This window comes from Macaca thibetana, chromosome 15 (assembly GCF_024542745.1).
Source record: "Macaca thibetana thibetana isolate TM-01 chromosome 15, ASM2454274v1, whole genome shotgun sequence".
Classification (NCBI taxonomy): Eukaryota; Metazoa; Chordata; class Mammalia; order Primates; family Cercopithecidae; genus Macaca; species Macaca thibetana.
In genome coordinates this window covers 23,183,838-23,206,778 of record NC_065592.1, presented here as the reverse complement: position 1 = coordinate 23,206,778, position 22,941 = coordinate 23,183,838, and the positions used below count along the sequence as shown (strand labels likewise).

At 40.1% G+C, this 22,941-nt stretch overlaps 1 protein-coding gene across 5 annotated transcripts in view; it reads right to left on the bottom strand.

The window, feature by feature from the left end:
• The window catches only part of ASTN2 (astrotactin 2), a 988,433-nt gene that overhangs the window by 175,750 nt on the left and 789,742 nt on the right, over positions 1–22,941 (bottom strand). For all 5 annotated transcript variants that reach the window (XM_050759610.1, XM_050759611.1, XM_050759612.1 and 2 more), the window contains 2 exons: positions 13,901–14,034; positions 11,918–12,066 (listed from right to left, as the gene is read on the bottom strand). In XM_050759610.1, coding sequence (XP_050615567.1) covers positions 11,918–12,066; positions 13,901–14,034 — 283 coding nt within the window. The remainder of the gene's footprint in view (positions 1–11,917; positions 12,067–13,900; positions 14,035–22,941) is intronic.

Below are 22,941 nucleotides of genomic sequence, written 5' to 3'. Positions count from 1 at the left end.
CACACAGCATGAGGAACTAAGTAAATTCCACAAGATTTCATAAATACCTACAATGTAAGTGCTCCATCACAGCCACTGCTGCCACCATCCTCTCAGCTACTGGAGAAAAGAGACCTGCTGCCCTTCACCTTGAGTTATTCCTCATATAAATTCACCTCCATAACTGCTCCCTTTTACTTGATAAAGTTTTCAGTCTAAGGTCTGAGATGGGATGGTGTGTGTGTTGGGACGGGGAGTGCCTTTTCAGTTGTAGATTATCCTTAACGATAATAGGGACAGAGAAAGAACAGCAGAGCTGAGAGTGGGTACAGATGGCCTCTGGACATTCTTCTTTACCCACATGTAAGTCTAAATGAGCAGCTCATATCAGAGCCAGCGTAGAGAGACAAAGACAAGCAAAGGTCAGCTGAGACATGGGCAGAGAATGACATGGAGCAAAAAGAAGAAAGAGACAGTCACCAAGGGAAGTTGACACACATAAGGTAGAAAAAGAATAAAACAAGGAAGGAGAGAAGAAAGGAAATAGGCAAGGATATAGGAAGAAAGAAACAGAGACAAGAGTTGAGAGTTGGCAGGAGGCAAGCGTGGTACTGATCAGCCGGGGAGAGGCCCATTAGGCTCCCAGATGCCAGGGCAGAAAGGGGCACTGACCAGCTCCAGATGTTGCTGCCTTGTATGAGGAGGTGCTGGGGCTAGTGGATAGGGCCTGCTGCCTCTGTGAGTGCCAACAGAGCCGGCTGGCCTTCCAGCCCTGAACTAAACAAGCTGAAGCTGAGAATTCCATGAAGAAAAAGAGAAGTTTCTGATTTTTTTAAAGTTAAAAAAAAAATCCAGCAGGAGAGCAGAAGATGACCAAAGAAAATGCATAGGCATGTGGTGAGAGTATCACCAGACAGAGAAACAGGAGATTATGATGCTAGGTGTGACCCATCCCTTCTTGTCCTCACTCTTCTGATCCTTACACTGAGAGTGGCAGGTTCAATGCTTGAGGTTCTTCTACTCGGAAATTTAGGGATTCACAAAGCTAGTTTATATAAAAGTAGACAAAGAAGTGGTAAGCCTGATGGGCTACAATCCCCTTTACAAGATCAGAGTTCACTAGTTGCTCAGTAGTTGCTGTCAGTAGCTAAAGACTCCATTCTCTCAAGCCACACAAATGTCCTATATCCCCTGATTTCCATCTGCCTCTAGGTCTATTCTCAACAAGAGCAAATCACACCGGAGGTAATATGAACTAGTGAAAAATCTTTGAATGTACTGGATGAGGGTGTGGGGGTAGATAGTAAAGAAACCAGAGCCCTAGTTCTAGCTCTGGCTGTACCAGTAACTCACCAAGTGTGTAAGCTCTGGACAAGTCCGTCTCCTCTGAGCCTTTTTCTTCATAGGTCAAATGGGAGGTTTGGATTTATTAAATCTGCTTGTGCCTCGGCCCAGCTTCTTACTCCCACCTCCCCCTACATCTACTCTGCCCAAGAGGCTGAAACCCATGCCAATTGTTCTGATGAGGCCATGAGGGAGAACCAGACGTCTGTTTTTAATATTGATGACAGATTAGCGTGCGGGGAATTCAGCCACCCCCTACAACAAGCCCCATTTCTGCTCAAAAACAACTGGAACAGGAGGCTACTTATGCTTGGCTTTCCTAACGGCATCCCAGAACTGACTGAGAGATGGCTTCTCTGAAGGAGACAAAGAGGGCGCCAAACCTAGAGGTGGGGGCAGGGGTAGGAGACAGGGAGGGAGAGTGAGCATTTCAAAAGTTAGTTCAGAAGGGTGTGAAACAGATGGCAGCCATAAAGTGTGTGTGTTTGTGTTCATGTGCGCACATGGGAGAAAGAAAGAGAGAAAGATCTGTGTAAGCACCTATGTCTGTGCACATGCACGCATGAGCTTGTGAATAAATAAATAATTCCAGCACTGGACTTGGCTGCCAGCAAAAATTCAGAGAGATCAAAGGATAAAGCCCACATTTCCCTATTCTGGCCTCACCTGACCAAATGTGTGAGTAATCCTAACTCTCTATCCAAAACAAGTCTTAAATCTTATTTTGTTTTCTTCCTAACATTTATTTCTCCCTCTAATTTTGTTTTAATTCATGGAAATAGGAAACAACAAGAAAGTATTAGTACCTACTGTGTCTCAAGACGTGTGCCGGAATTAACCCTTAAAAATAGCTTGTGAAAAGGTGTTGTTTTTCCCATTCCACAGAAAAGGAAACTGAACTCTAGAAAAGATGTTGACTAACCCTAGATCTCTCTCACTGAGAAGTGGTGAAAAATAAAACCAGAAGCCAGGTTTTCCCAAGTCTATATTCTTTGATTAGGCTTATATTCTCAAAGACAAAACTCAACTGAGTGAACTGAGAAATTTCAATTTAAGCCAAGTTCATTTTCCAGAGGGTTTAGACATGATAAAGGTGACACGGAGGCAAACAGATGAGGTGAATGTTTCAGATGTACCTTCCCAATCAACTACAGCATCAGTTGGTCATGACACATTTTTAGAGGGCTTACCATGTACTTAACTAGGCTGTAGGACTACAGAAGACCCCATAAAACTACACAGTGCTTAAGGAATTAATGCAGAGTCAAAAAGTTAAGACATGAATATGTCTATCCACATGCAATTCAGTTCAGTGAACTGAACATCCACGTATGACAGGCACTGTGGGGAAACCCCAACATATAAGGATACAAGATTCATCATCTTGTATCTTTATTTATTTATTTTTTTTGTGAGACGGAGTCTCTCTCTGTCACCCAGGCTGGAGTGCAGTGGCACAAACTATCTCCACTCACTGCAAGCTCCGCCTCCCGGGTTCACGCCACTCTCCTGCCTCAGCCTCCTGTGTAGCTGGGACTACAAGCACCCGCCACCGCAGCTGGCTAATTTTTTTGTATGTTTAGTAGAGACAGGGTTTCACCATGTTAGCCAGGATGGTCTCGATCTCCTGACCTCGTGATCCGCCCGTCTCAGCCTCCCAAAGTGCTGGAATTACAGGCGTGAGCCACCACGCCCGGCCTGTATCTTTAAAAACAACTGCCCACCCACAAATTCAGGAATTGAACAATGTGGAGAATGAAAGTCAAGTCCTACAAGGAAAGGTTAAAAAACACCCTGTAAAGACAGAAGCATGTATGTCATTGTCTCCAATCTTCTGAATGGCTACAGGAAGAAGGGCCTAGATCTGTGTAAAGTGACCCTAGGCCAGATAACCAAAAATAAGCAAATTTTACCTCAATTTTAAAAAGTAACTCTTGGATTAGAGCACTGCTTGCTGGAAAATAAAGAAGAATCTTGGATTTCTATTTCTGGATTAAACGGAATAACAAGGACTGGATTTATTTGCCCTACTGCCCACAACATTAAGAAATTAACACACACACACACACGCGCACACACACACACACACACACACACACGCCGAAGCAGGCAGGTCACGAGGTCAGGAGATTGAGACCATCTTGGCTAACATGGTGAAACCCTGTCTCTTTTTAAAATACAAAAAATTAGCCAGGCATGGTGACACGTGCCTGTAGTACCAGCTACTCAGGAGGCTAAGGCAGGAGAATCACTTGAACCTGGGAGGTGGAGGTTGCAGTGAGCCGAGACAGCACCACTGCACGCCAGCCTGGGCAACAGAGCGAGACTCCATCTCAAACAAACAAACAAACAAAAAGAAAAACATAAAACAAGCTTGTCAACAACTAGAGATTAGGCAACAAAGTACAGAAATCCTGAAAGATGGAAAACAAATTATGTGAGCCCTAAAATTTCTCTTTGCCCTTAGAGAGTTTTCAAGCCACTGTTCAGGGAGAGGAAATGCCCGACAGATTCCCTGAATTGCCCAGCCAGAGTTCTGAGACCAGGGAAACCAAAGTGATTACAGTTCATAAGACAAGAGTAATGGAGAGGAGAGAGCTGCATAGAGGAAAACTTGAAGCGATCTGTGGAGGAGTTCCTGTCAATATTCATCAGAGTACTGATTGATGCATGTATCTGAGAAATCTCCCAAAACAAGGGAATTAGTGAGAACAATGCCTGAGGCTCATACAAGGGCCAGTAATAGTGCCTGTCTCTGCCAGCCATACTGTAAAACCTCAAAATTTATGGGCAACTTTGTAGAGCACACAGAACAGTTCTCCCTTAGTAGTAGACAATAATTAGCCCTAGACTAAACACTGCTTCAGTTCCATCTAACAAATCTTAAAGATCTAAAGGAATCTTTAGATTTAGCAAGATCTAAAGGAATTAAATTGTTTCTCTATACAAAAGAGTTCAAAAATGTTTTTAGGAATACAAAATATCCAGCATCAAACAAGGCAAGAATCGCAATATCTGGCATCCAATACAAAATTACCTGGCATGCAAAGAGGCAGGAAAATGTATCCCATAATGAGGAGGAAAAAAAAAAAAAATCAATCACTTTAAACTGACCCAGAACTGATCCAGTTGTCAGGATTAGCGAACAAGAACATTAAAAGTTATTGTAACTATATCCCATTTGTAAAAAAATTTAAGAAATAGAATATATTAACGAGGCTCAAATTGGACTTCCAAAGGTGAAAATTACAATGTCCAAGATGAAAAATAATGCTGGATGGGATGAACAATAAATTACACTTCACAGAAAGCACCGAAGATATGTACTAGAAACTATCTAAAATGGAATACAGAGATGACAAATAAGTTTTGAAAATGAAAAAAGCATCACCGAGATGAGTAACAACTTCAAGTGATTGAATATACATGTTGTTGGAGGAAAAGAAAAATGGAGGGAGATTTTTTAAATTGACAAAATAATGGCCAAAATTTTTCCAAATTTAATGAAACCATAAACCCACCGATCCAAGAAGCCCAACAAACTCTAACACAAGAAATAAATGACTAATAAAGAGAAAAGCTTAGAATCTGTCAGAAAAAAGGATCTCTCTCTCTCTTTCTCTCTCTCTCTCTCTATATATATATATATGAATTATATATATGGGTGTGTATATATATGAATTATATATATGGGTGTGCGTGTGTATATATGTGTGTGTGTGTATATATATATGTATGAACAAAGATAGGAATGATGGCAGATTTATAATTTGAAACAATGCAAACAAGACCGAAGTGTAACATCTTTAATTACTAGGATAAAAAATCTGTCAACTTAAAATTTCATGTCCAGCAATAATATCTTACAAAAACAAAATCAGAAAGCATGCATCACTAACTGACAAAATATAAGAAATAGTAAAAGACATCCTTTAGGCTGAAAGAAAATGACACTAGATGAAAACATGAATGATCCTCAAAGAAGTGAAGAGTACCAAAGTTAGTATCTACAAGGGTAAATATATAAAATCACTTATGTTATTACTTAAATACCAAAAAAATAAGAAAAAAATAATAAAGATAAATTGTGTAATTTTTAACATATATGTGAATAACACATATGACAAAAACTGCATAAGGCTTGGAAGAGAGGAAGAACAGGATACTATTATAAGATTCCTTCCTGTGCTATACTTGAAATAGTATTATATCACTTGAAGGTAACTATGATATGCTAGGTATTCATGCTGTAAACCCTAAAGCAAACACTAAAATTTTTTTTAAAAGAGTTATTTTGAGAAATGTCTGTTGATATCCTTTGCCCACTTTTTGAAGACATTCATACAGCCAACAGACACATGAAAAAATGCTCATCATCACTGGCCATCAGAGAAATGCAAATCAAAACCACAATGAGATACCATCTCACACCAGTTAGAATGGCGATCATTAAAAAGTCAGGAAACAACAGGTGCTGGAGAGGATGTGGAGAAATAGGAACACTTTTACACTGTTGGTGGGATTGTAAACTAGTTCAACCATTATGGAAAACAGTATGGCGATTCCTCAAGGATCTAGAACTAGATGTACCATATGACCCAGCCATCCCATTACTGGGGATATACCCAAAGGATTATAAATCATGCTGCTATAAAGACACATGCACACGTATGTTTATTGCGGCACTATTCACAATAGCAAAGACTTGGAATCAACCCAAATGTCCATCAGTGACAGATTGGATTAAGAAAATGTGGCACATATACACCATGGAATACTATGCAGCCATAAAAAAGGATGAGTTTGTGTCCTTTGTAGGGACATGGATGCAGCTGGAAACCATCATTCTTAGCAAACTATCACAAGAACAGAAAACCAAACACCATATGTTCTCACTCATAGGTGGGAACTGAACAATGAGATCACTTGGACTCTGGAAGGGGAACATCACACACCGGGGCCTATCGTGGGGAGGGGGGAGGGGGGAGGGATTGCATTGGGAGTTATACCTGATGTAAATGACGAGTTGATGGGTGCTGACGAGTTGATGGGTGCAGCACACCAACATGGCACAAGTATACATATGTAACAAACCTGCACGTTATGCACATGTACCCTAAAACTTAAAGTATAATAATAATAATAAATAAATAAATAAAGATTTTTATATTAAAAAAAAAACTTGTGAGGAGCAAAATACTCCCCTTCAAGTTATGCTTTTGAAGCCATTGTATATGTATGTATACATACACATATATATACACACAAACACACATACACACGCACACACATATATATACACACACACACACAAATATATGAATATAAATGATTATCTGGTCAAAATTGCTACAAGATTAATCATTTCAACATCATCCAAATCTTATTCTCATGATTTGTCATAAAAGGGTACCTATTGCAATAAGAGCCATTAGATCCCAAGGAGAGGACTAGGCCATGCTACACTGTCAATAGCTCAAAAAGAAAGACTAGATTGTTAACTCCATGAGGCTTGAGAGCAAACTTTTTGTTTGCTTGTTTTGCTTGTACCAATTTGTGAGGGGAAAACTGAAAATAAAGCTCACCTAATTAAATACTAAAAATAAAATAAAATAAAATAAAAGAGTTATTGCTGGCCGGGTGCGGTGGCTCACGCCTGTAATCCCAGACTTTGGGAGGCGAAGGTGAGTGGATCACAAGGTCAGGAGATCGAGATCATCCTGGCTAACACGGTGAAACCCCATCTCTACTAAAAAATAAAAAAAATAGCCGGGCGCGGTGGCGGGCGCCTGTAGTCCCAGCGACACGGGAGGCTGAGGCAGGAGAACGGTGTGAACCCGGGAGGCGGAGCTTGCAGTGAGCTGAGATGGTGCCACTGCACTCCAGCCTGGGCCACAGAGCCAGATTCTGCCTCAAAAAAAAAAAAAAAAAAAAAAGAGTTATTGCTAATAAAGTCAACAAAGGAGATATAATGGAATCATAAAAGCTATCCAAAAGAAGATAGAAAAAGAAGAGAAATAAAAGATGAGATAATATTAAAAAAAAAAAAGAAAAATGATAAACTTAAACATACAAATATCACATTATTAAGCAGGTCATGGGCTCTAAAATAAGTAAACAAACAAATATCACATTAAATAGAAATGGTCTAAACATCCCAACTTTATGGTCTAAACACCCCAAAGTTAATAATGCCAGCTTGGATTAAAAAATACGACCCAACTATACACTGTCTTCCAGAAACACACTATTAATATAAAGCAATGATAGTATAAAAGTAAAATAACGGCTGGGGACAGTGGCTCACACCTGTAATCCCAGCACTTTGTGAGGCTGAGACGGGCAGATCACCAGAGGTCCGGAGTTTGAGATCAGCTGGCCAACATGGTGAAACCCCACCTCTACTAACAATACAAAAATTAGCTGGGTGTGGTGGCAGGCACCTGTAATCTCAGTTACTCTGGAGGCTGAGGCAGGACAATTGCTTGAACTCAGAAGGCGGAGGTTGTGTTCGCTGAGATTGTGCCATTGCACTCCAGCCTGGGCGACAAAAGAGAAATTCTGTCTCAATAAATAAATAATAAAGTAATAGGAAATGATAGACTTTAATACCAATCAAAAGAAAGCTGGAGTACTTAGACAAAGTAGATTTCAGAACAAATAATGTAACAGAAATATGCAAGACCATTTCACAATGTAAAGGGATCCATTCATCAAGAGAATATGAAAATTCTAAATGTTTATGAACTTAAATAACAATACCTTCAAAATATATAAAGTAAAAACTGATAAGGCTGCAGAAGAAATAAGTCCATAATTATAATCAGAGGTTTCTATAGCCCTCCCTCAATTATTGACACAAGTAGAAGAGAGAAAATCAGAAAGGCTCTAGAAGACTTGAATAACATAATTAACCAATTTTATCTAACAGGCATTTATAGAACACTCTACCCATAAATAAGTGGATGCACATTATTTTAAAGTGGACACTGAATACATCAATAGACCATCTAGACCAAAAACTAGTCTCAATAAATTTAAAATGTTTAAAGTCATGAAAACATATTTTCTGACTATAGCCGAATCAAATTAAAAAGCAGTAACAAAAATTTCTGAAAACCTCCAAATATTTGAAAACTAAGTGGCATGCCTCTAAGTAACTCTTGAGTCAAAGAAGAAAACAAAAGTGAAATTGGAAATGCTTTGAACTGAATGAAAATGAAAACGCAACATAACACAACCTTTGAGATACTACTAAAGCAGTAGTTAGAGGGAATGCCTACATTACAAGAAAGACCTCAAATCAAGAGCCCCAGCTACCATTTTAAAAATTAAAACGTGGAGAAAACCAAACTCAAAGTAAGCTAAACAAATAAAATAATAAAGATTAGAGGATAAATCAATGAAATAGGAAATAGCAAAAACAGATAAAACCAAAAGTTGATTCTTTGAAAATATAAATAAATGTCATAACTATCTAGCCAAACTGATCTAGAAAAAAAAAGAGAGGAGACACACATCACCAATATCAAGATGAGACTAATAACGCTATAATCTCAACAGATTTCAAAAGATTAACAGAATGTCATAAAAAACTTTTACCAATAAATTTGATACTTTACATGGAATGAACAAGTTCCTTAAAACACACAAGCTGCCAAACATCACTCAAGAAGAAATAGATGATCTAAATAAATCTATATCTATCAAATACCTAAATTAGTAGTTAAAAACTTTCTTGCAAGAAAAGGTCTAAGCCCAGATGCCTTCACTGGTGAATTCTACAAAATGATTAAGAAAAAAATACTATCAATTTTAACCAAGCTGATTATCTGAGACGACAGATACATTTCAGAAAACTGAAAAGAAGAAAATATTTTATAATTCATTTTGTGAGACCAGAATGATCCTAATTAAAAACAACAACAACAACAACAACAACAAAAAACCCAAACAAAAAAAAAAAACCAGATAAAAGAACCTACATTCCTGGGATAAATCTCACATGGTAAGTTGTTTTATAATATGAAAATCTATCAATGTGACTTACCATATTAACAAATTTAGAGAGATAAACTATACCATCATTTTAATAGACACAGAAAATTCAACATCCATTTCTAATGGAAACAAAGTCTTTGCAGCAGACTAGAAATAGAAGATACCTTCTTTGATGTAATCAAACATTACATTAAAAAACAACAACATACAACTAACGTCATACTTAACCGTGAAAGACTAAATGCCTAAAATTAGAAAAACAGTCAAAGATGTCTGCTCTCACCACTTCTGTTCAATATAGTACTAAGATTCCTAGCTAGAACAATTAGACAAGTAATAAATAAATAAATGTCATCACAATTGGAAAGAAAGAAATATAATTGTCTCTGTATGCAGATGACATGATCATACACACAGAAAACTTTAGGAAGAACTGAGCTTTCTAACACTGGAGGCATGTAATCAGTGCATGTTGAAGTGTTAAAGAGAAAGCAAGACTAGATGATCTCCTAAGATCCTTCCAACACTGGAATTTTTCTGCTGATATGGAAGAGGTACTTCAAGGCAAAGAATGGAGTATGCCAAATAAACGGTAGAGAGAATGAGTGAGTGCACTACGTTGGAAGGGACTTTCTGCTGAAAGGGTCAAGCGCCCTTGTGGAAGAAGCAACACTTGAGTTTTGATGTAGACTCTGCATGGTCTATAAGAACAAGCACTGTGCTGGGCATAAGACAGACCTGGTTACAAAGCCTGACTCTGCCATACGTGTTTATGGGACTTTAGGAAAGTCACATATGTCTTTGGGATTTACTTACTTTATCTGTAGAACAAAGTTCATGATCATTCTTAAGTTACATTGTTTTTTGTTTGTTTGTTTTTAATTGTGAGAAGAACAGCACGCTATGGAGATGTGATCGAGATGTGAAGCATTATTGTTAAAGTGTAAACCCACTGTTGGAGGACTTTCATTTCCCTTGGTTATCTGTGGTTTACAAAACTCTGCTATTATAAAACAGCCCTCCAGAAGGACAAAGACACACATGCGCACACACACACACGCACACACACACACAAAATACACACCCACCCATTCACAGACAGTGGTAAATCTCACCCACATAAAAATAATGCATATGCAGATAATACAAACACACAGACACTTCAGTTTGCCTATGCATACTCAGATACACAGTCTTGCACAAACACATATGCATGCACTCCATACAGAGTCAAAAGTCAGAATTAACCAAGTTTGAAAGATGAGACAAAATCAGCTGCCCAATTACTGTTCCATGACCCGTCCCTCTGTGAAAGTGATGTCCACTCCAGTCTGTTCCGTCTCTTTCAGTCAATGATGTGGAAAAAGCCACATCAATCCCAGGCGACCTATTAGCAGCCAACTTGACTTCTCATGTTGTCCATAATCTGGGCCTTTCTTTTTCTGACTTCTCTCTCATTCACAGCCTCATTTTATCACTTTCTTCCAAATTTCAGAGGAGTCAAAGCAAAAATAGCCCAGAGAGGAATGGGAGAGGTGTAGGAGAGAGACAGGTAGAAAACAGGAAGACAGAAACAGAAAAGGGAACAATAAAGATCCTTTCATTCATTTATTATTCATTCAGTCAACTCATATTTGAATGCCAGACTTTGTGATAGGTGTTGGAAATTCAACTATGACTAACACAGAAAAGCCATCTTACCTCTTGGAGTTTATAATTTAATTGGGCAAATAATTATACTCCTTTAATTCTTTAAATAGCCAAGTCTTGGTTCAGGATTAAAATTATAAATTTGAGGAGATATCACAAGCTGAATAACCTTGGATCAGTCTCAATGTTCTAATCTGTGAAATGGGTACAATAATCACTAACCCTCCTAAAACTGCGAGGATTAAGATGCTGAACAAAGCATTTAGCTCAGTGCCTGGCACAAAAAATAGATGTCCAATTGATGTTTTCTGGCTGGAAAATAATAATTGCTGAATGGAAGTCTCAACAGAGAACAGAAGATGTAAGCCCCAGTACAGATCACAAGTGAACACTTCGTTTCTTGGCAGTGTCAAAGATTTAGAACTCAGAAATAATGTTCTGAGTGATAATCAAAGGTATCCTTCTTAAAAGCCAACATTCTCAAATGCTCCTGCATGCTGGAATCACTTCCAATTATCTCTTTCCCAGCACTAGTTAATGAAGACTCCAAGTGTATCTCACTAGAAACCCAATTGTGTGAATTTCCTTACCTCAGTTCCAGAGATAATATATTTACAGATCAAGCCCTTCAAGCAAGAGTCCTGCAGGCCTTCCCAGAGAGAAAAAGGTCAAATTGTCTTCAGAATCAACTAGTTCTTTGACATAATATTTTGAAGGTCCAACTCAGAGAATCAGAAATTCTTTCCAACTGCAACTTGCTATCTTTCTTAGCTCAAATTCATACAAAACAGCACACAGGGATAGACAGCGAAAAATCACTAAACGATGAAATCTTCCAATGCCTTCCCAAGAGAGATGAGACCAAGTCTCCAAAGAAAGTAGAAAATCCCAGTTTCCCTCTTCTGTCATACTATCCCAAGAAAATGGGAACTCATGTACCCACCTGTGTACAGGTCAGTGTCTGTATACTCATCCACTTTCTTATGCTGCAGAATATAGTCGGAAACCTTGGTCCCAATAGCTGGCTGAACATCTACCCACTCCAAGGAGACCACAGTACTGGAGGGCTCCACTGTCGGGGACAGCCGCAGCCTACAGGGAATAAACAGGAAGATTCTTGTTTGGCAGCCAGCACCAGCTGGGACCCAAAAGAGTCAGCATGTGTCAAAGTGAAGCACAGGTTTCAGTCTGAATTTAAATCTTGATTCCACTCACGATCACCAACTTGCATGACCTTAGGCAAGTTATTTCCCCTCTCATGGCCTCTGTTTCTCATCCATAAAATGGGAAGACAAGGAGCCACCTTTCAAGAGCAATGTAGAATTTCATAAATTAATCCATGCACACGATATGTGCTCAATGTCAGTTTATCAGTTTTCCATATATTTATACTGTATTCTCAATGATGCTTCACTTTCAATTAAATTGGCAGTGCCTTCAAACAAAGGAGCTTTCCACTTTTCTGCCATTCTCTTTAATACCCACAATGTATTAGCTAACTTTTTAATATCCTTAAGTAAATACACTATTGAAAGGAGTAAAACTCCTGGAGTAAATCTTTTTGCAAAGCAAGAAAAAAAATAGAATGATGAAAGGTTAGAACTAGAATGGTCCTTAGAGATGATGAAGTTTAATTCCCTCATTTCACAAAATGGGGAAAGGCTCAAAAAAAGGAAACAGTTTGCACAAGGTCACACAACAAGCTGAGGACAGGACCATGATGGTGACTTTGCTTATCCTTATCCCAGATTCCTTTTTTCAACAATACCACACTGTCTCTTCAAAGACCATCTTATAACGTGATTCTTCTCACCCACCGAGGTCGATTATGGGACTTTATTTTCCAGTATTGGTTCCTGCCCCTCTCTTATGCTTCTCACACCACTTCTCCCTCTTCATCTCATGCCTGCAACCACAATGACCTTCCTTTACTTCCTCAGATGGTGAATTTCCAGTGTCTGGCCCTTCACATATGGTGTTCCTTCTGCCTGAGACATGAGTCTCATCACTTGTTGCCTGGCTGGTGTCTACCCTAATTTAGGTCTCTTCAGAGAGCTTTCCCGGACTATTCCCTCTCTCTTCCAACTAAAACATCTCCCCATTATTCCCCCTAATAGCATGTCTTTGTTTATTTTTCATATTTTTCTTATTAAAATGATTTTGCTGTTGAGACAGGGTCTCACTCTGTCACTCGGGCTGGAGTGCAGTAGTGAAAGCTTGGATCACTGCAGCCTTGAATTCCTGGCCTCAAGTGATCCTCCCACCTCAGCCTCCATAGTCACTGGGACTACAGGCATGTGCCACCACACGGGCTATTTTTTTTTTTTTTTTTTGTAGAGACGAGGTCTCACTATGTTGCCCAAGCTGGTCTCAACTCCTGGCCTCAAGAGATCCTCCCACCTCAGCTTCCTAAAGTGCTGGGATTACAGGCATGAGCCATGGTGCTGAGCCCTTATTTAAACTTTTAAATTGTATTTTCCTGTTTTTGTTTTGGCATCTATCTCCTCCGTTAAATTGTCCGTTCCCTAAGTACATGGACTGTGCCGATCTTGTTTCGCAGAAGAGGTTCTCCAGTTTTGTTTTGTTGTTTTTTAACCTCAGTAGCCCCATTATCTAACACAAGACCTGACAAAGTAGTCAGCTGCCTACAAGCTTTTGCTGAATGGTTGCCTGAAGGAAGAAATGATGAACTGAGTGGCATCATTTAAAACAAGCACACACTGCAATATCAGTGTCTGCTCCTGTGCCACAATTCTGTTCTGCCAAAGCTCCCTTCTTTCCTAAAAAAAGGAGGTAGCCTCCAGGGTCTTTGGGGATCTTGTTAGGCACCTTGGGAGCAAAAGCAAGTCATGGCATGGGCTGGCAGGACAGGAGTGTGAGTCCATGAAAAGGGACGGCCAAAGGAAAAGGGGCCATACATACGTACACCGGCTGCGGAAGGGGGCTGCAGTTGGGGAGCCCACTGGCATCAAAGGCGCTGAGGTCACACCTGCACCAGTCATCGATCACATCTCCTTTCCCTGAGCACCAGTAAGAACTCATCAGTGCACTCTTGAAGGCCTGGAAAAAAAGGAGGACAGAGTAGACAATGAAGACAATAGGGGAGAGATCAAGAGAAAACGTGCTGATGGCCATGATGTGAGCCATCAAGGGCTTTAGAGCAGCCCCTTTAAGCACAAGACCCCACCTATTCCCTAAATCCCTTGCACTCTACTATCAGGTTCTCCCATCCTGGGCCATCCCCTCCCCAGGAGCCAGAAGGATCATTGAGAAACAATAAAAACTATATCCATTGATAGTGTCCCCTGGGCTCGGCACTCCACCTGTGTTAACTTAATCTTCACAACAACCTCATACAATAGATACTATTATTATAATTTCCCATTTTACAAATTGGAAAACTGAAGCACACAGAAAGTAAATAACTTGAATGAGGTTTACGATAGTAAGTGACAGAGCTAGGATCCAATCCAAGGTAATCTGCCTCCAAAGCCTGCCCTCTTATTAAACACCTTGCTGCACTGCCTTTTATAGAAGTCTGACCATCTCATTGCCCTGCTTAAAAACCTTCAAAGGTTTCCCACAGTCTTCAGGATAAAAATCTAAATGCCTTGTTCTCACCCCTGGCCACCTTTTCATCTCTCACCACTCTCCTGACCTTCTTTGCACAGTATCATCCGTTCTCGTGCACCCACATCATTTCCACCAACAGTGAATTCCTGTTTATGTAAAATGTGCTCTAAATCAGGAGCCAGAAAACAGTTTCTGTAAAGGGCCAGAGAGTAAGCATTTCTGGCTTCAGGACAAGGTAGACTCTTCCACAATTACTTAACACTGCCTTTGTAGCATGAAAGTGGCATAGATGATACTTTACATGAATTGGCATGGTTGTATTCCTATAAAACTTTATTTACAAAGACAAGTAGTAGGCTAGATTAGGTCTGAGGGCCACAGTTTGCTGACCTTTGCTCTAAATGATAATCAATGTTCTATTTAATTTGAACGTGCTTCATAGTCTTTTTAAAACACATACACATGCGCGCGCGCGTGCGCGCACACACACACACACACACACACACACACACACTCCATTCTATGCCTGGAATATTCCCCTCTCTGCACTCCAGTTTACTCTTTTGGTCTCAAATAGGAAACATTCTTTTCTCTGGGAAGCCCACCATAACTTTCTTAAGTCTAGAACCATGCTCCTCTTCTGGATACCGTAACACACTAGACCATACCTACCAACACATTTCCTTGCCTGTCTCACCAATAAACACTGGTCCCACCAAGGGCAAGGGCCAGGCCTTAGTCACATGAATATTCTTGTGGGACCTAGCACAGTTGTTCAGTCAACAGTTAGTAAATACATGAATGCACATTGAAAAATAGATCGTTAATATTTGGCAGTAAAGAACTTGGAAGGCACTTTTTCAGTTTAGCACAGGACAGGACTCAAGTTTTACCTTCTACTTTGTTCCCCTCCCTTGGGCTCTGATGTGGAAGATAACTTCAGCGTGTGCTTGATGCTAACACTGACATTTCAACGCACTGCAGATTCTGAATGAATGACAGCTGTCTTTAAAACGTAAGACTTTCAGAGAATGTTGATCTCTTATTCCTTTGTGCTTTGCCTGCTCTGTATGATGGCCTTATTTTTCATTTCTTTCATATTTTTTACTTTTGATATGCTTTTAAATAAAAGTTGCACACCACTAAGGGCACTTGATTACCAAGATATCACTTTTTTCATTCTGCATTGTCTAAAAGACTCAAGTAGAACATGTTTGTATAAAGTGGGTCTGGGGTCTCCCTTCTGAGTGATCCAGAACACAGATCTAGAAGTAGACGGTGTCTATCAAGAGTGTTCCTGTGTAAGCTTCCATCTCATTTCTCCTGGAAGTTGACAAAAACTCTCCAATTATTCCTGCCACACATTCTTATCCATGTCATTTCCTAGGGATGAATGAATGAATGATCAAATTTCACCTGAGTTAAGTGTCATGACCCAAAGAAATAAAAAACAATTATAATAAAAGCTAATGTTCATGAAACACTAAACGGCACAGTACATGGTACTTCAAGTGTATTAAAATGTAATAATCACAATAGTCCTGAGACACAGATATTACGATTCTCATTTATATATAAGAAAACTAGGAATCAGAGCAGTCAAGCAATTTTCTCAAGATCACACAGCAAGTAAATGGTGGAAACAGAATCCCAACCCAGATTTCTGTGACTCCCAAGTGCAGGTCTTTTCTGTTCAACAATTCTGAGCCATGAGATTAATCCCAAGTAGGGTTGCCAGATTCAGTAAATTAAAACACAGCGTGCTCAGTTAAATTCAAATTCTAGGCAACATGTTTTTAGTGTAAGCATATTTCATAAACGATTTGCATATAAAGTGCCCGGGCCGGGGTGTGTCACACAGTAAGAGAACTGTTCCTACTAGGTGCCAGAACCTATGCTGAGAACAAATGTCCCTTCTCTAGCCAGCACCAGAAGGAGGCACTCTCATGAGAACAGAAACCAGATGCGACTGCATGAGGTCATGCTGACTGTTAGACCTTTTCTCGCTCCCTTTGCAGGTTTCCCCTTAGTAAAATTAATGTGCTTAACTACTGATGGCTTAAAAATTCTGTAACATCTCCAGCCAGCACTGAAGGCTTAATTACCATAACAGTGAAAACCAGGGCCGTGGGTGAAAGTGACACAGATGGGAAGGTTGCACTGGACCCCAGCAATGGGAAGAGAGAGAGCATACTGTGTGTGTGTGTGTGTGTGTGTGTGTGTGTGTGTGTGTTTGGTTTTTATAATAAATAGGAACTTGAGCTTGTGGAAAACAAAACAGGAAATCTCTCTGGACTTTGTGAGTTTCACAAAGTTTCACAAAGTTTCACCATCCAGGCAGTGGATTTCTTTTTGGGAAGAAATCCTGCCTGTAAGAATCCACATCCACTGGCTCTTTCCCAAAACCCTGAGGAACAGAATGGGGACTGGTGCAATGGCCAGGCAAATACTGGTTAGAACACAAACACACCCTGATAAAAGACCAGCATCAAACGGGGAGTCCTCGTAAGGCTGCAGAAGCCAGCACTGGGTCAATGCAGGATCACTCTTTCCTCACCTCTTCCGTCCTTGCAACACTCCATCCAGAGTCCAATTAGATCCCGGGGGAAGAAAATCATAGAATGTTCCAACTTCACAGGACTCTGTAAATCATCTAACCTAATCCATTTTACAGATGCAGATACAGTGACCCAGAGATGCTAGCTGGCTGGACCAAGGTGATAGAACAACTTTACGATGAAACTACTCTATCCCTCCGTTGAGTGCTCAAAATTACCCATTGAGATGGATGCTCAATACCCACTTACAGAAAAGCATGGACGGACAGGGAGGGACTTGAACTAAAGCCCATTTGAATCCTTGTACCCTTGACCTTAGTAGGTCACATAGGAACAATAAATGCCAATATTTCATCCAAAATTTCCTGTTCGGCTGCTCTGCTTGGGTCATGTGCTTATGTGTGTGCGTGTGTTGTCTGCATGCGTATGTGTCTCTGTGTGTGTGAGAGAAAACGAAACCTTACACTGGAGGCATTGTTGACTCCTAGCTTTTGAATAAGTGGAGGGACCTAAGAAACACATTCTGTACTTAATGGCTATATTTGCATGGCCATTGGTTTTCATAACGAAGAAGGTTTGCATTTCCACAACTTGTAAATGCTTCCAACTTCTGGCTAATTAGCTAGGAAACCAAGCTGGGCAAGAGGAGAAAACAGCCACAAAAATATTAAGCAATCAAAAAAACTAGGATGTATTTCTGACTCTCTTGTAACTTTCCTTTTTGAACTTGCATAAAAGATTCCTCATTCTTAACCTCAATTTCCCTATCTACAAATGAGGGGATAGAAGATATGTTTTCTAAGGTTTAAGTTCAGTACACATTCAGTGAACTTCCTACTACATACCTTATGCCTTCCAGAAAGTAAGAAAGGGGATTAACAAGACCAAGTCACTAATTTCAAAGGATCTGCAATTTATTAGCAAAGATACACAAACAATTATAATTACTATAGTACAAATGTTATGAAGTAATACACACAGAAGGCTATGAGAATACAGAAGGAAGGGGGCTCTTCTAGCTCTAAAACATGACAATGTCTTAGGAATCTTAAACTTTAGGTAAACACCCTGTACTTGAACCCGGGAGGCGGAGCTTGCAGTGAGCTGAGATCCGGCCACTGCACTCCAGCCTGGGCGACAGAGCGAGACAGACTCTGTCTCAAAAAAAAAAAAAAAAAAAAAAAAAAGATATTTAGAAACATCTACACAGAATGTCACTAAGCCCATGAATTAAATTCCACATTCTATACTTCAAATGACTGTAATTTTTACACTAAAAAGTATTCTCATGTGCTAATACCAAGTCAGTTATTTTTGATACTAAGATGGTTCTGGTCTGTATGACTCCAAAAAGATGCTCTGAAGTCCTTACTAATGCCTAATGGATTTCATCTCCACAGTATTAACAAACTTGGTTGCATGACTGCTTAACCCACAACAAATGAGGTGGGGAAAGGCTTTCTAGAGAAAAAAACAATCTATTATCTTTTTACCAACTGGCTACATCTTAGGGCCAAACACAGTATCTAGCATTTAACATAAGGCAGTCAATGTTTGTTTAATTAAAAGTTCACATGGAATGCTGAATAAAACAAACCAAATAAATGATAAAAGCAAAGAAAATGTGTGTGTATGTTTGTGATCCTCTTCTCCCCAGGATTACTTGTATCTCCCATGTCAGTTTGGTGGTTCCAGTCAAAAAGTGGTGGTCAACCTTATAAGGCTTCTCAAAACCAACCTCCCGACTGGGCGCAGTGGCTCACACCCGTAATCCCAGCACTTTGGAAGTCCAAGGTGGGTGGATCATGAGGTCAGGAGTTCGAGACCAGCCTGGCCAACATGGTGAAACCCCATCTCTACTAAAAACACAAAAATTAGTCAGGCGTGGTGGTGGGTGCCTATAATCCCAGCTACTCGAGAGGCTGAGGAAGAATTGCTTGAACCCAGGAGGCGGAGATTGCAGTGAGCTGAGATTGTGCCACTGTACTCCAGCCTAGGTGACAGGGCAAGACTCTGTCTTGGAAGAAAAAAACCCTCCCCACTCTGGCCCCACCACTGTCTCCCTGGTGCTGCCCATTCTATAGGCACTTGCCATGGCCTTTGAACTAGTCTCCCCACTCTCATGTTGCCTTCTCCAGCATGTCCTCTCACAACTTTCTAAAACATCACAACTTATTCTATCCTCTCACTCAGAGCCTTTTGAATGTTCCACACTTTCTGGTTAAAGCCTCCACTGATTCAACCTCCTTTGTTCTTCAGCTGATGACTCTCCTCCCATCTCAACCCCCTTGCACCCCTCTCTGTGATCTAGCCCATGCCAACTTCTTACAGTAGTGCATGCACTATTTCATACCCACAAGCCTTTTCTCATGCTGTGCCTTTGGTCTGAAGTGCCCTTTTCCCACTTCTTCCTCCTTACTGAACTCTAGGAAGGAGGTGTGGACCCTGTCACACCTTGAGAGATTTTGTCCCTCTCTCCTCTTATTCAATTTTTACAAATTTCATATTTGCTTGAAACTTGCTTATTTGTGTGTCCTTAACGCCTATCAAACTGTGAACTTCTCCATGGTAAGGTCATAAATTTGTGTTTTTTGTTTTTTTGAGACAGAGTCTCCCTCTGTTGCCCAGGCTGGAGTACAGTGGCATGATATTGGCTCACTGCAATCTCTGCCTCCTGGGTTCAAGAGATTCTCCTGCCTCAGCCTCCTGAGTAGCTGGGACAGCAGGCATGCACCACCATGCCTGGTTAGTTTTTGTATTTTTTTTTTTTTTTTTTTTTTTTTTTTTTAGTAGAGACAGGTTTTCATCATGTTGGCCAGGCTGGTCTCAAAATCCTGATCTTAAGGGATCTGCCTGCCTCAGCCTCTCAAAGTGCTGGGATTATAGGCATAAGTCACTGCACCCAGACAAGGTCATAAATTTGATTCATCTCTGTGTCCCTACCTTCAAGAAAAAGAGTGAACACATAGGGCACCCAAAATATGTTTTAAATACGTTATAAACATACCATATTTAAATATGTTTTAAATATAAAATAGGATGTTCTGCCAAGGATTAAACTTGTGCACTTGATATTATTGTGTTCTTCTAACAAAAGAGATGACAGAAATGAATCTCTTTTGGTCACCATAAAAAGCCTAAATTACTTTGATGCCATTGAAAGGAGATTGGGGTGGACTATGGAGGCAGAGTCCCTTTTGGAGACAATTGTGATCACAGCTTGGAGGAGAGTGGGGTTGATAGCTTTTTTGCCCAGAAGTTTTTGAAGATATAAAATAAGAAGCTTCTAGGGCCTAGAGAGATGGGAGGTGAAGAGACAGTGGTTGACATCCCAGCTTTATAGGGAAACACATATTGTGTAGTTGATCAGGACGGAATTGATGAACATGGGAAGGATTGAAGAGGTTATCATAGCAGTGTCTGCAAAAAAAAAGCAGAAATAGAGGTTTCTAGCCCAGCCTGGAACTCTGGATAGGATCTACCTGGGCCATTTGCCATCCGTCATCAGCATATCTCCTCATAATGGCTGCAGAAGATTCCAATTACCCATTTCCCTGGTAGCCATAGGAGACAGGATACAGGGGCTGGAGGCCCCACTCCTTAGGAATGAAACAAGACCTGCCCATCTGTCCTGACAGTGAGAAGGCAATTAATTGGTTGTTCTTTTGCAAATCAATGAATGTATAATTAAGTAGCATGGGTAAAAACACATAAAGGGAGAAAAGTAGGTAGTGTTAGTTGACTTAAATCTTCTTATTCCCAAACAAAACAGGAAGTCAAGTGAGGTGAGTCATGTCAAAAATTGCTTGGAAAAGGGAGAAACTAGGGAGTAGCCAAGCAATGGGAAGTAGAACCCTTAAACTACATATATATCCCAGAAGCTAGAGGGCTCTGAAGTGCATACAAGCATATTCACTGGCACTGATTCTTGGCATTTCAGATCTAGAAGGGTCCTGAGACATGAAGCTGGTCCTTACAACTCTGCACAGACTAGGAGGCCCAAAGAAGAGAAACATTCACTACACCAAGTTGCCTACATTTGGTCCTGGGTTCAAACCACCAACTTCTGTCATTTTAGTAGAAAGCAAGCATAACAACAGCATTTACTGAGAGGGTGGTAAGCACTTTAATATACATTATATCATTTAATCATGTCAATAGCCTTATGTAGTAGTTTTGCTGTTCCTAGCCCCATTTTATAGATTAGGAAACTGAGGTCTGAAGGTTAAAATAGCCTGTTCAAGGTCACCCTCTAAAATGTAGTAGAACCAGGACTTGAACTCAAGCCATCTAATCCTGAAGCCCATGCTGTCAGCCACTACAACCATAAGCAATGTTCTCACTGCAGCAGAGAATATTAATAATTACATGCTATTTATTGAGTACTTACTACAAGCCAGGCACTGTTCTAAGTTCTTTTTATGTATTACTCCTCACAACACCCTAAGTACTTTAGACATATTAACTCATTAACTTTTCCCAACAACCTGTGAGCTAGGTGTAGTCATTATGTCCAATCTGCATTTGTTTCCAAGGTCACATAGCTGCTAAGTGGTAGAGCCAGGCTTTGAATTCTGGACATTTGGCTTAAACCAGGAAATCTATGCTTTGAAATATCAAGTCTCCATATAAAAGACAATCCATTTATTTAAAATGTTATTCACACCCCTGAGTCCACCCACCTTTAGCATATCTTGGGATTTTTCACTGTACAAATGAGAATGGACCAATGAAAATATCATATGAAGCTGCAATTTTGTAAGTCAAATGTCAGCAATATCATATAGTTCAATGTAATAGAAGCCATAAGTGTGAATGAAATCACACAGAAAAAGTACAGAGCATGAAAAGAGTAAGGAGACATAGATAAGAGAATCCAAGAGAACGCTAACATTTTCTAATTTACTGTGTGACCTCAGTAAGTCTCTTCCCCTCCTTGGGTCTTACTGTCACCTGTTAGTTTCTTCAAGTTGGACATTCAAATCACAGCATTGCTATTTCCGATCACTTTCTCACTTATGTTAAGATTTAGCTGTTTCTCAAAGCTTGTCATAATTTCCCCATCCCTTTTAGAACTTCCCATCCTAGATACACTGACTAGAATTGACTGTAAGCAGGCTAAACTATGGAGACAGTAAAAGGATCCGTGGTTTCCAGAGGTTAGGGAGAAGTGAAGGATGAATAAGCAGAGCACAAAGGATTTACAGGGCAGTGAAAATACTTTGTGTGATACTATACTGGTGTATACATGGAATTATACATCTGTAAAAACCCATAGAAAGTACAACCTCAACAGGGAACCCTCTCATAAACTATGGACTTTGGGTACTAATGATGTGTCAATGCAGGTTCATTGACTGTGGCAAATGTACCACTCTGGTGGAGATGTTAATAGTGCGGGAGGCTATGTGTATATGGGGTAGAGGGTATATGGGAATTCTCTGCTCACTTTAGCTGAGAACATAAAACTGCTCTAGAGAAAGTCTATTTGACTTCCTGCCAGTTGGCATCCTCTCTGCAGAGGTCACAGAGATGACAAGCATACCATTAACAGTTTTTGAAGAAAGAGAGGAGTGGGATGAAGAGAACAGACACCTATTAAGCATCTCTTTATTCTGTGCCTACTGCTAGGGCATCTCCCTGTTAGCTCCTATTATCCTCCCAACAACTTGTGGAGGCAGCAGCTTTTACTGTTCCCAGTAATTCTTTTTTTTTTTTTTTTTTTTTTTTTTTTTTTGAGACAGAGTCTCGCTCTGTCGCCCAGGCTGGAGAGCAGTGGCACAATCTTGGCTCGCTGCATACTCTGCCTCCTGGGTTCACGCCCTTCTCCTGTCTC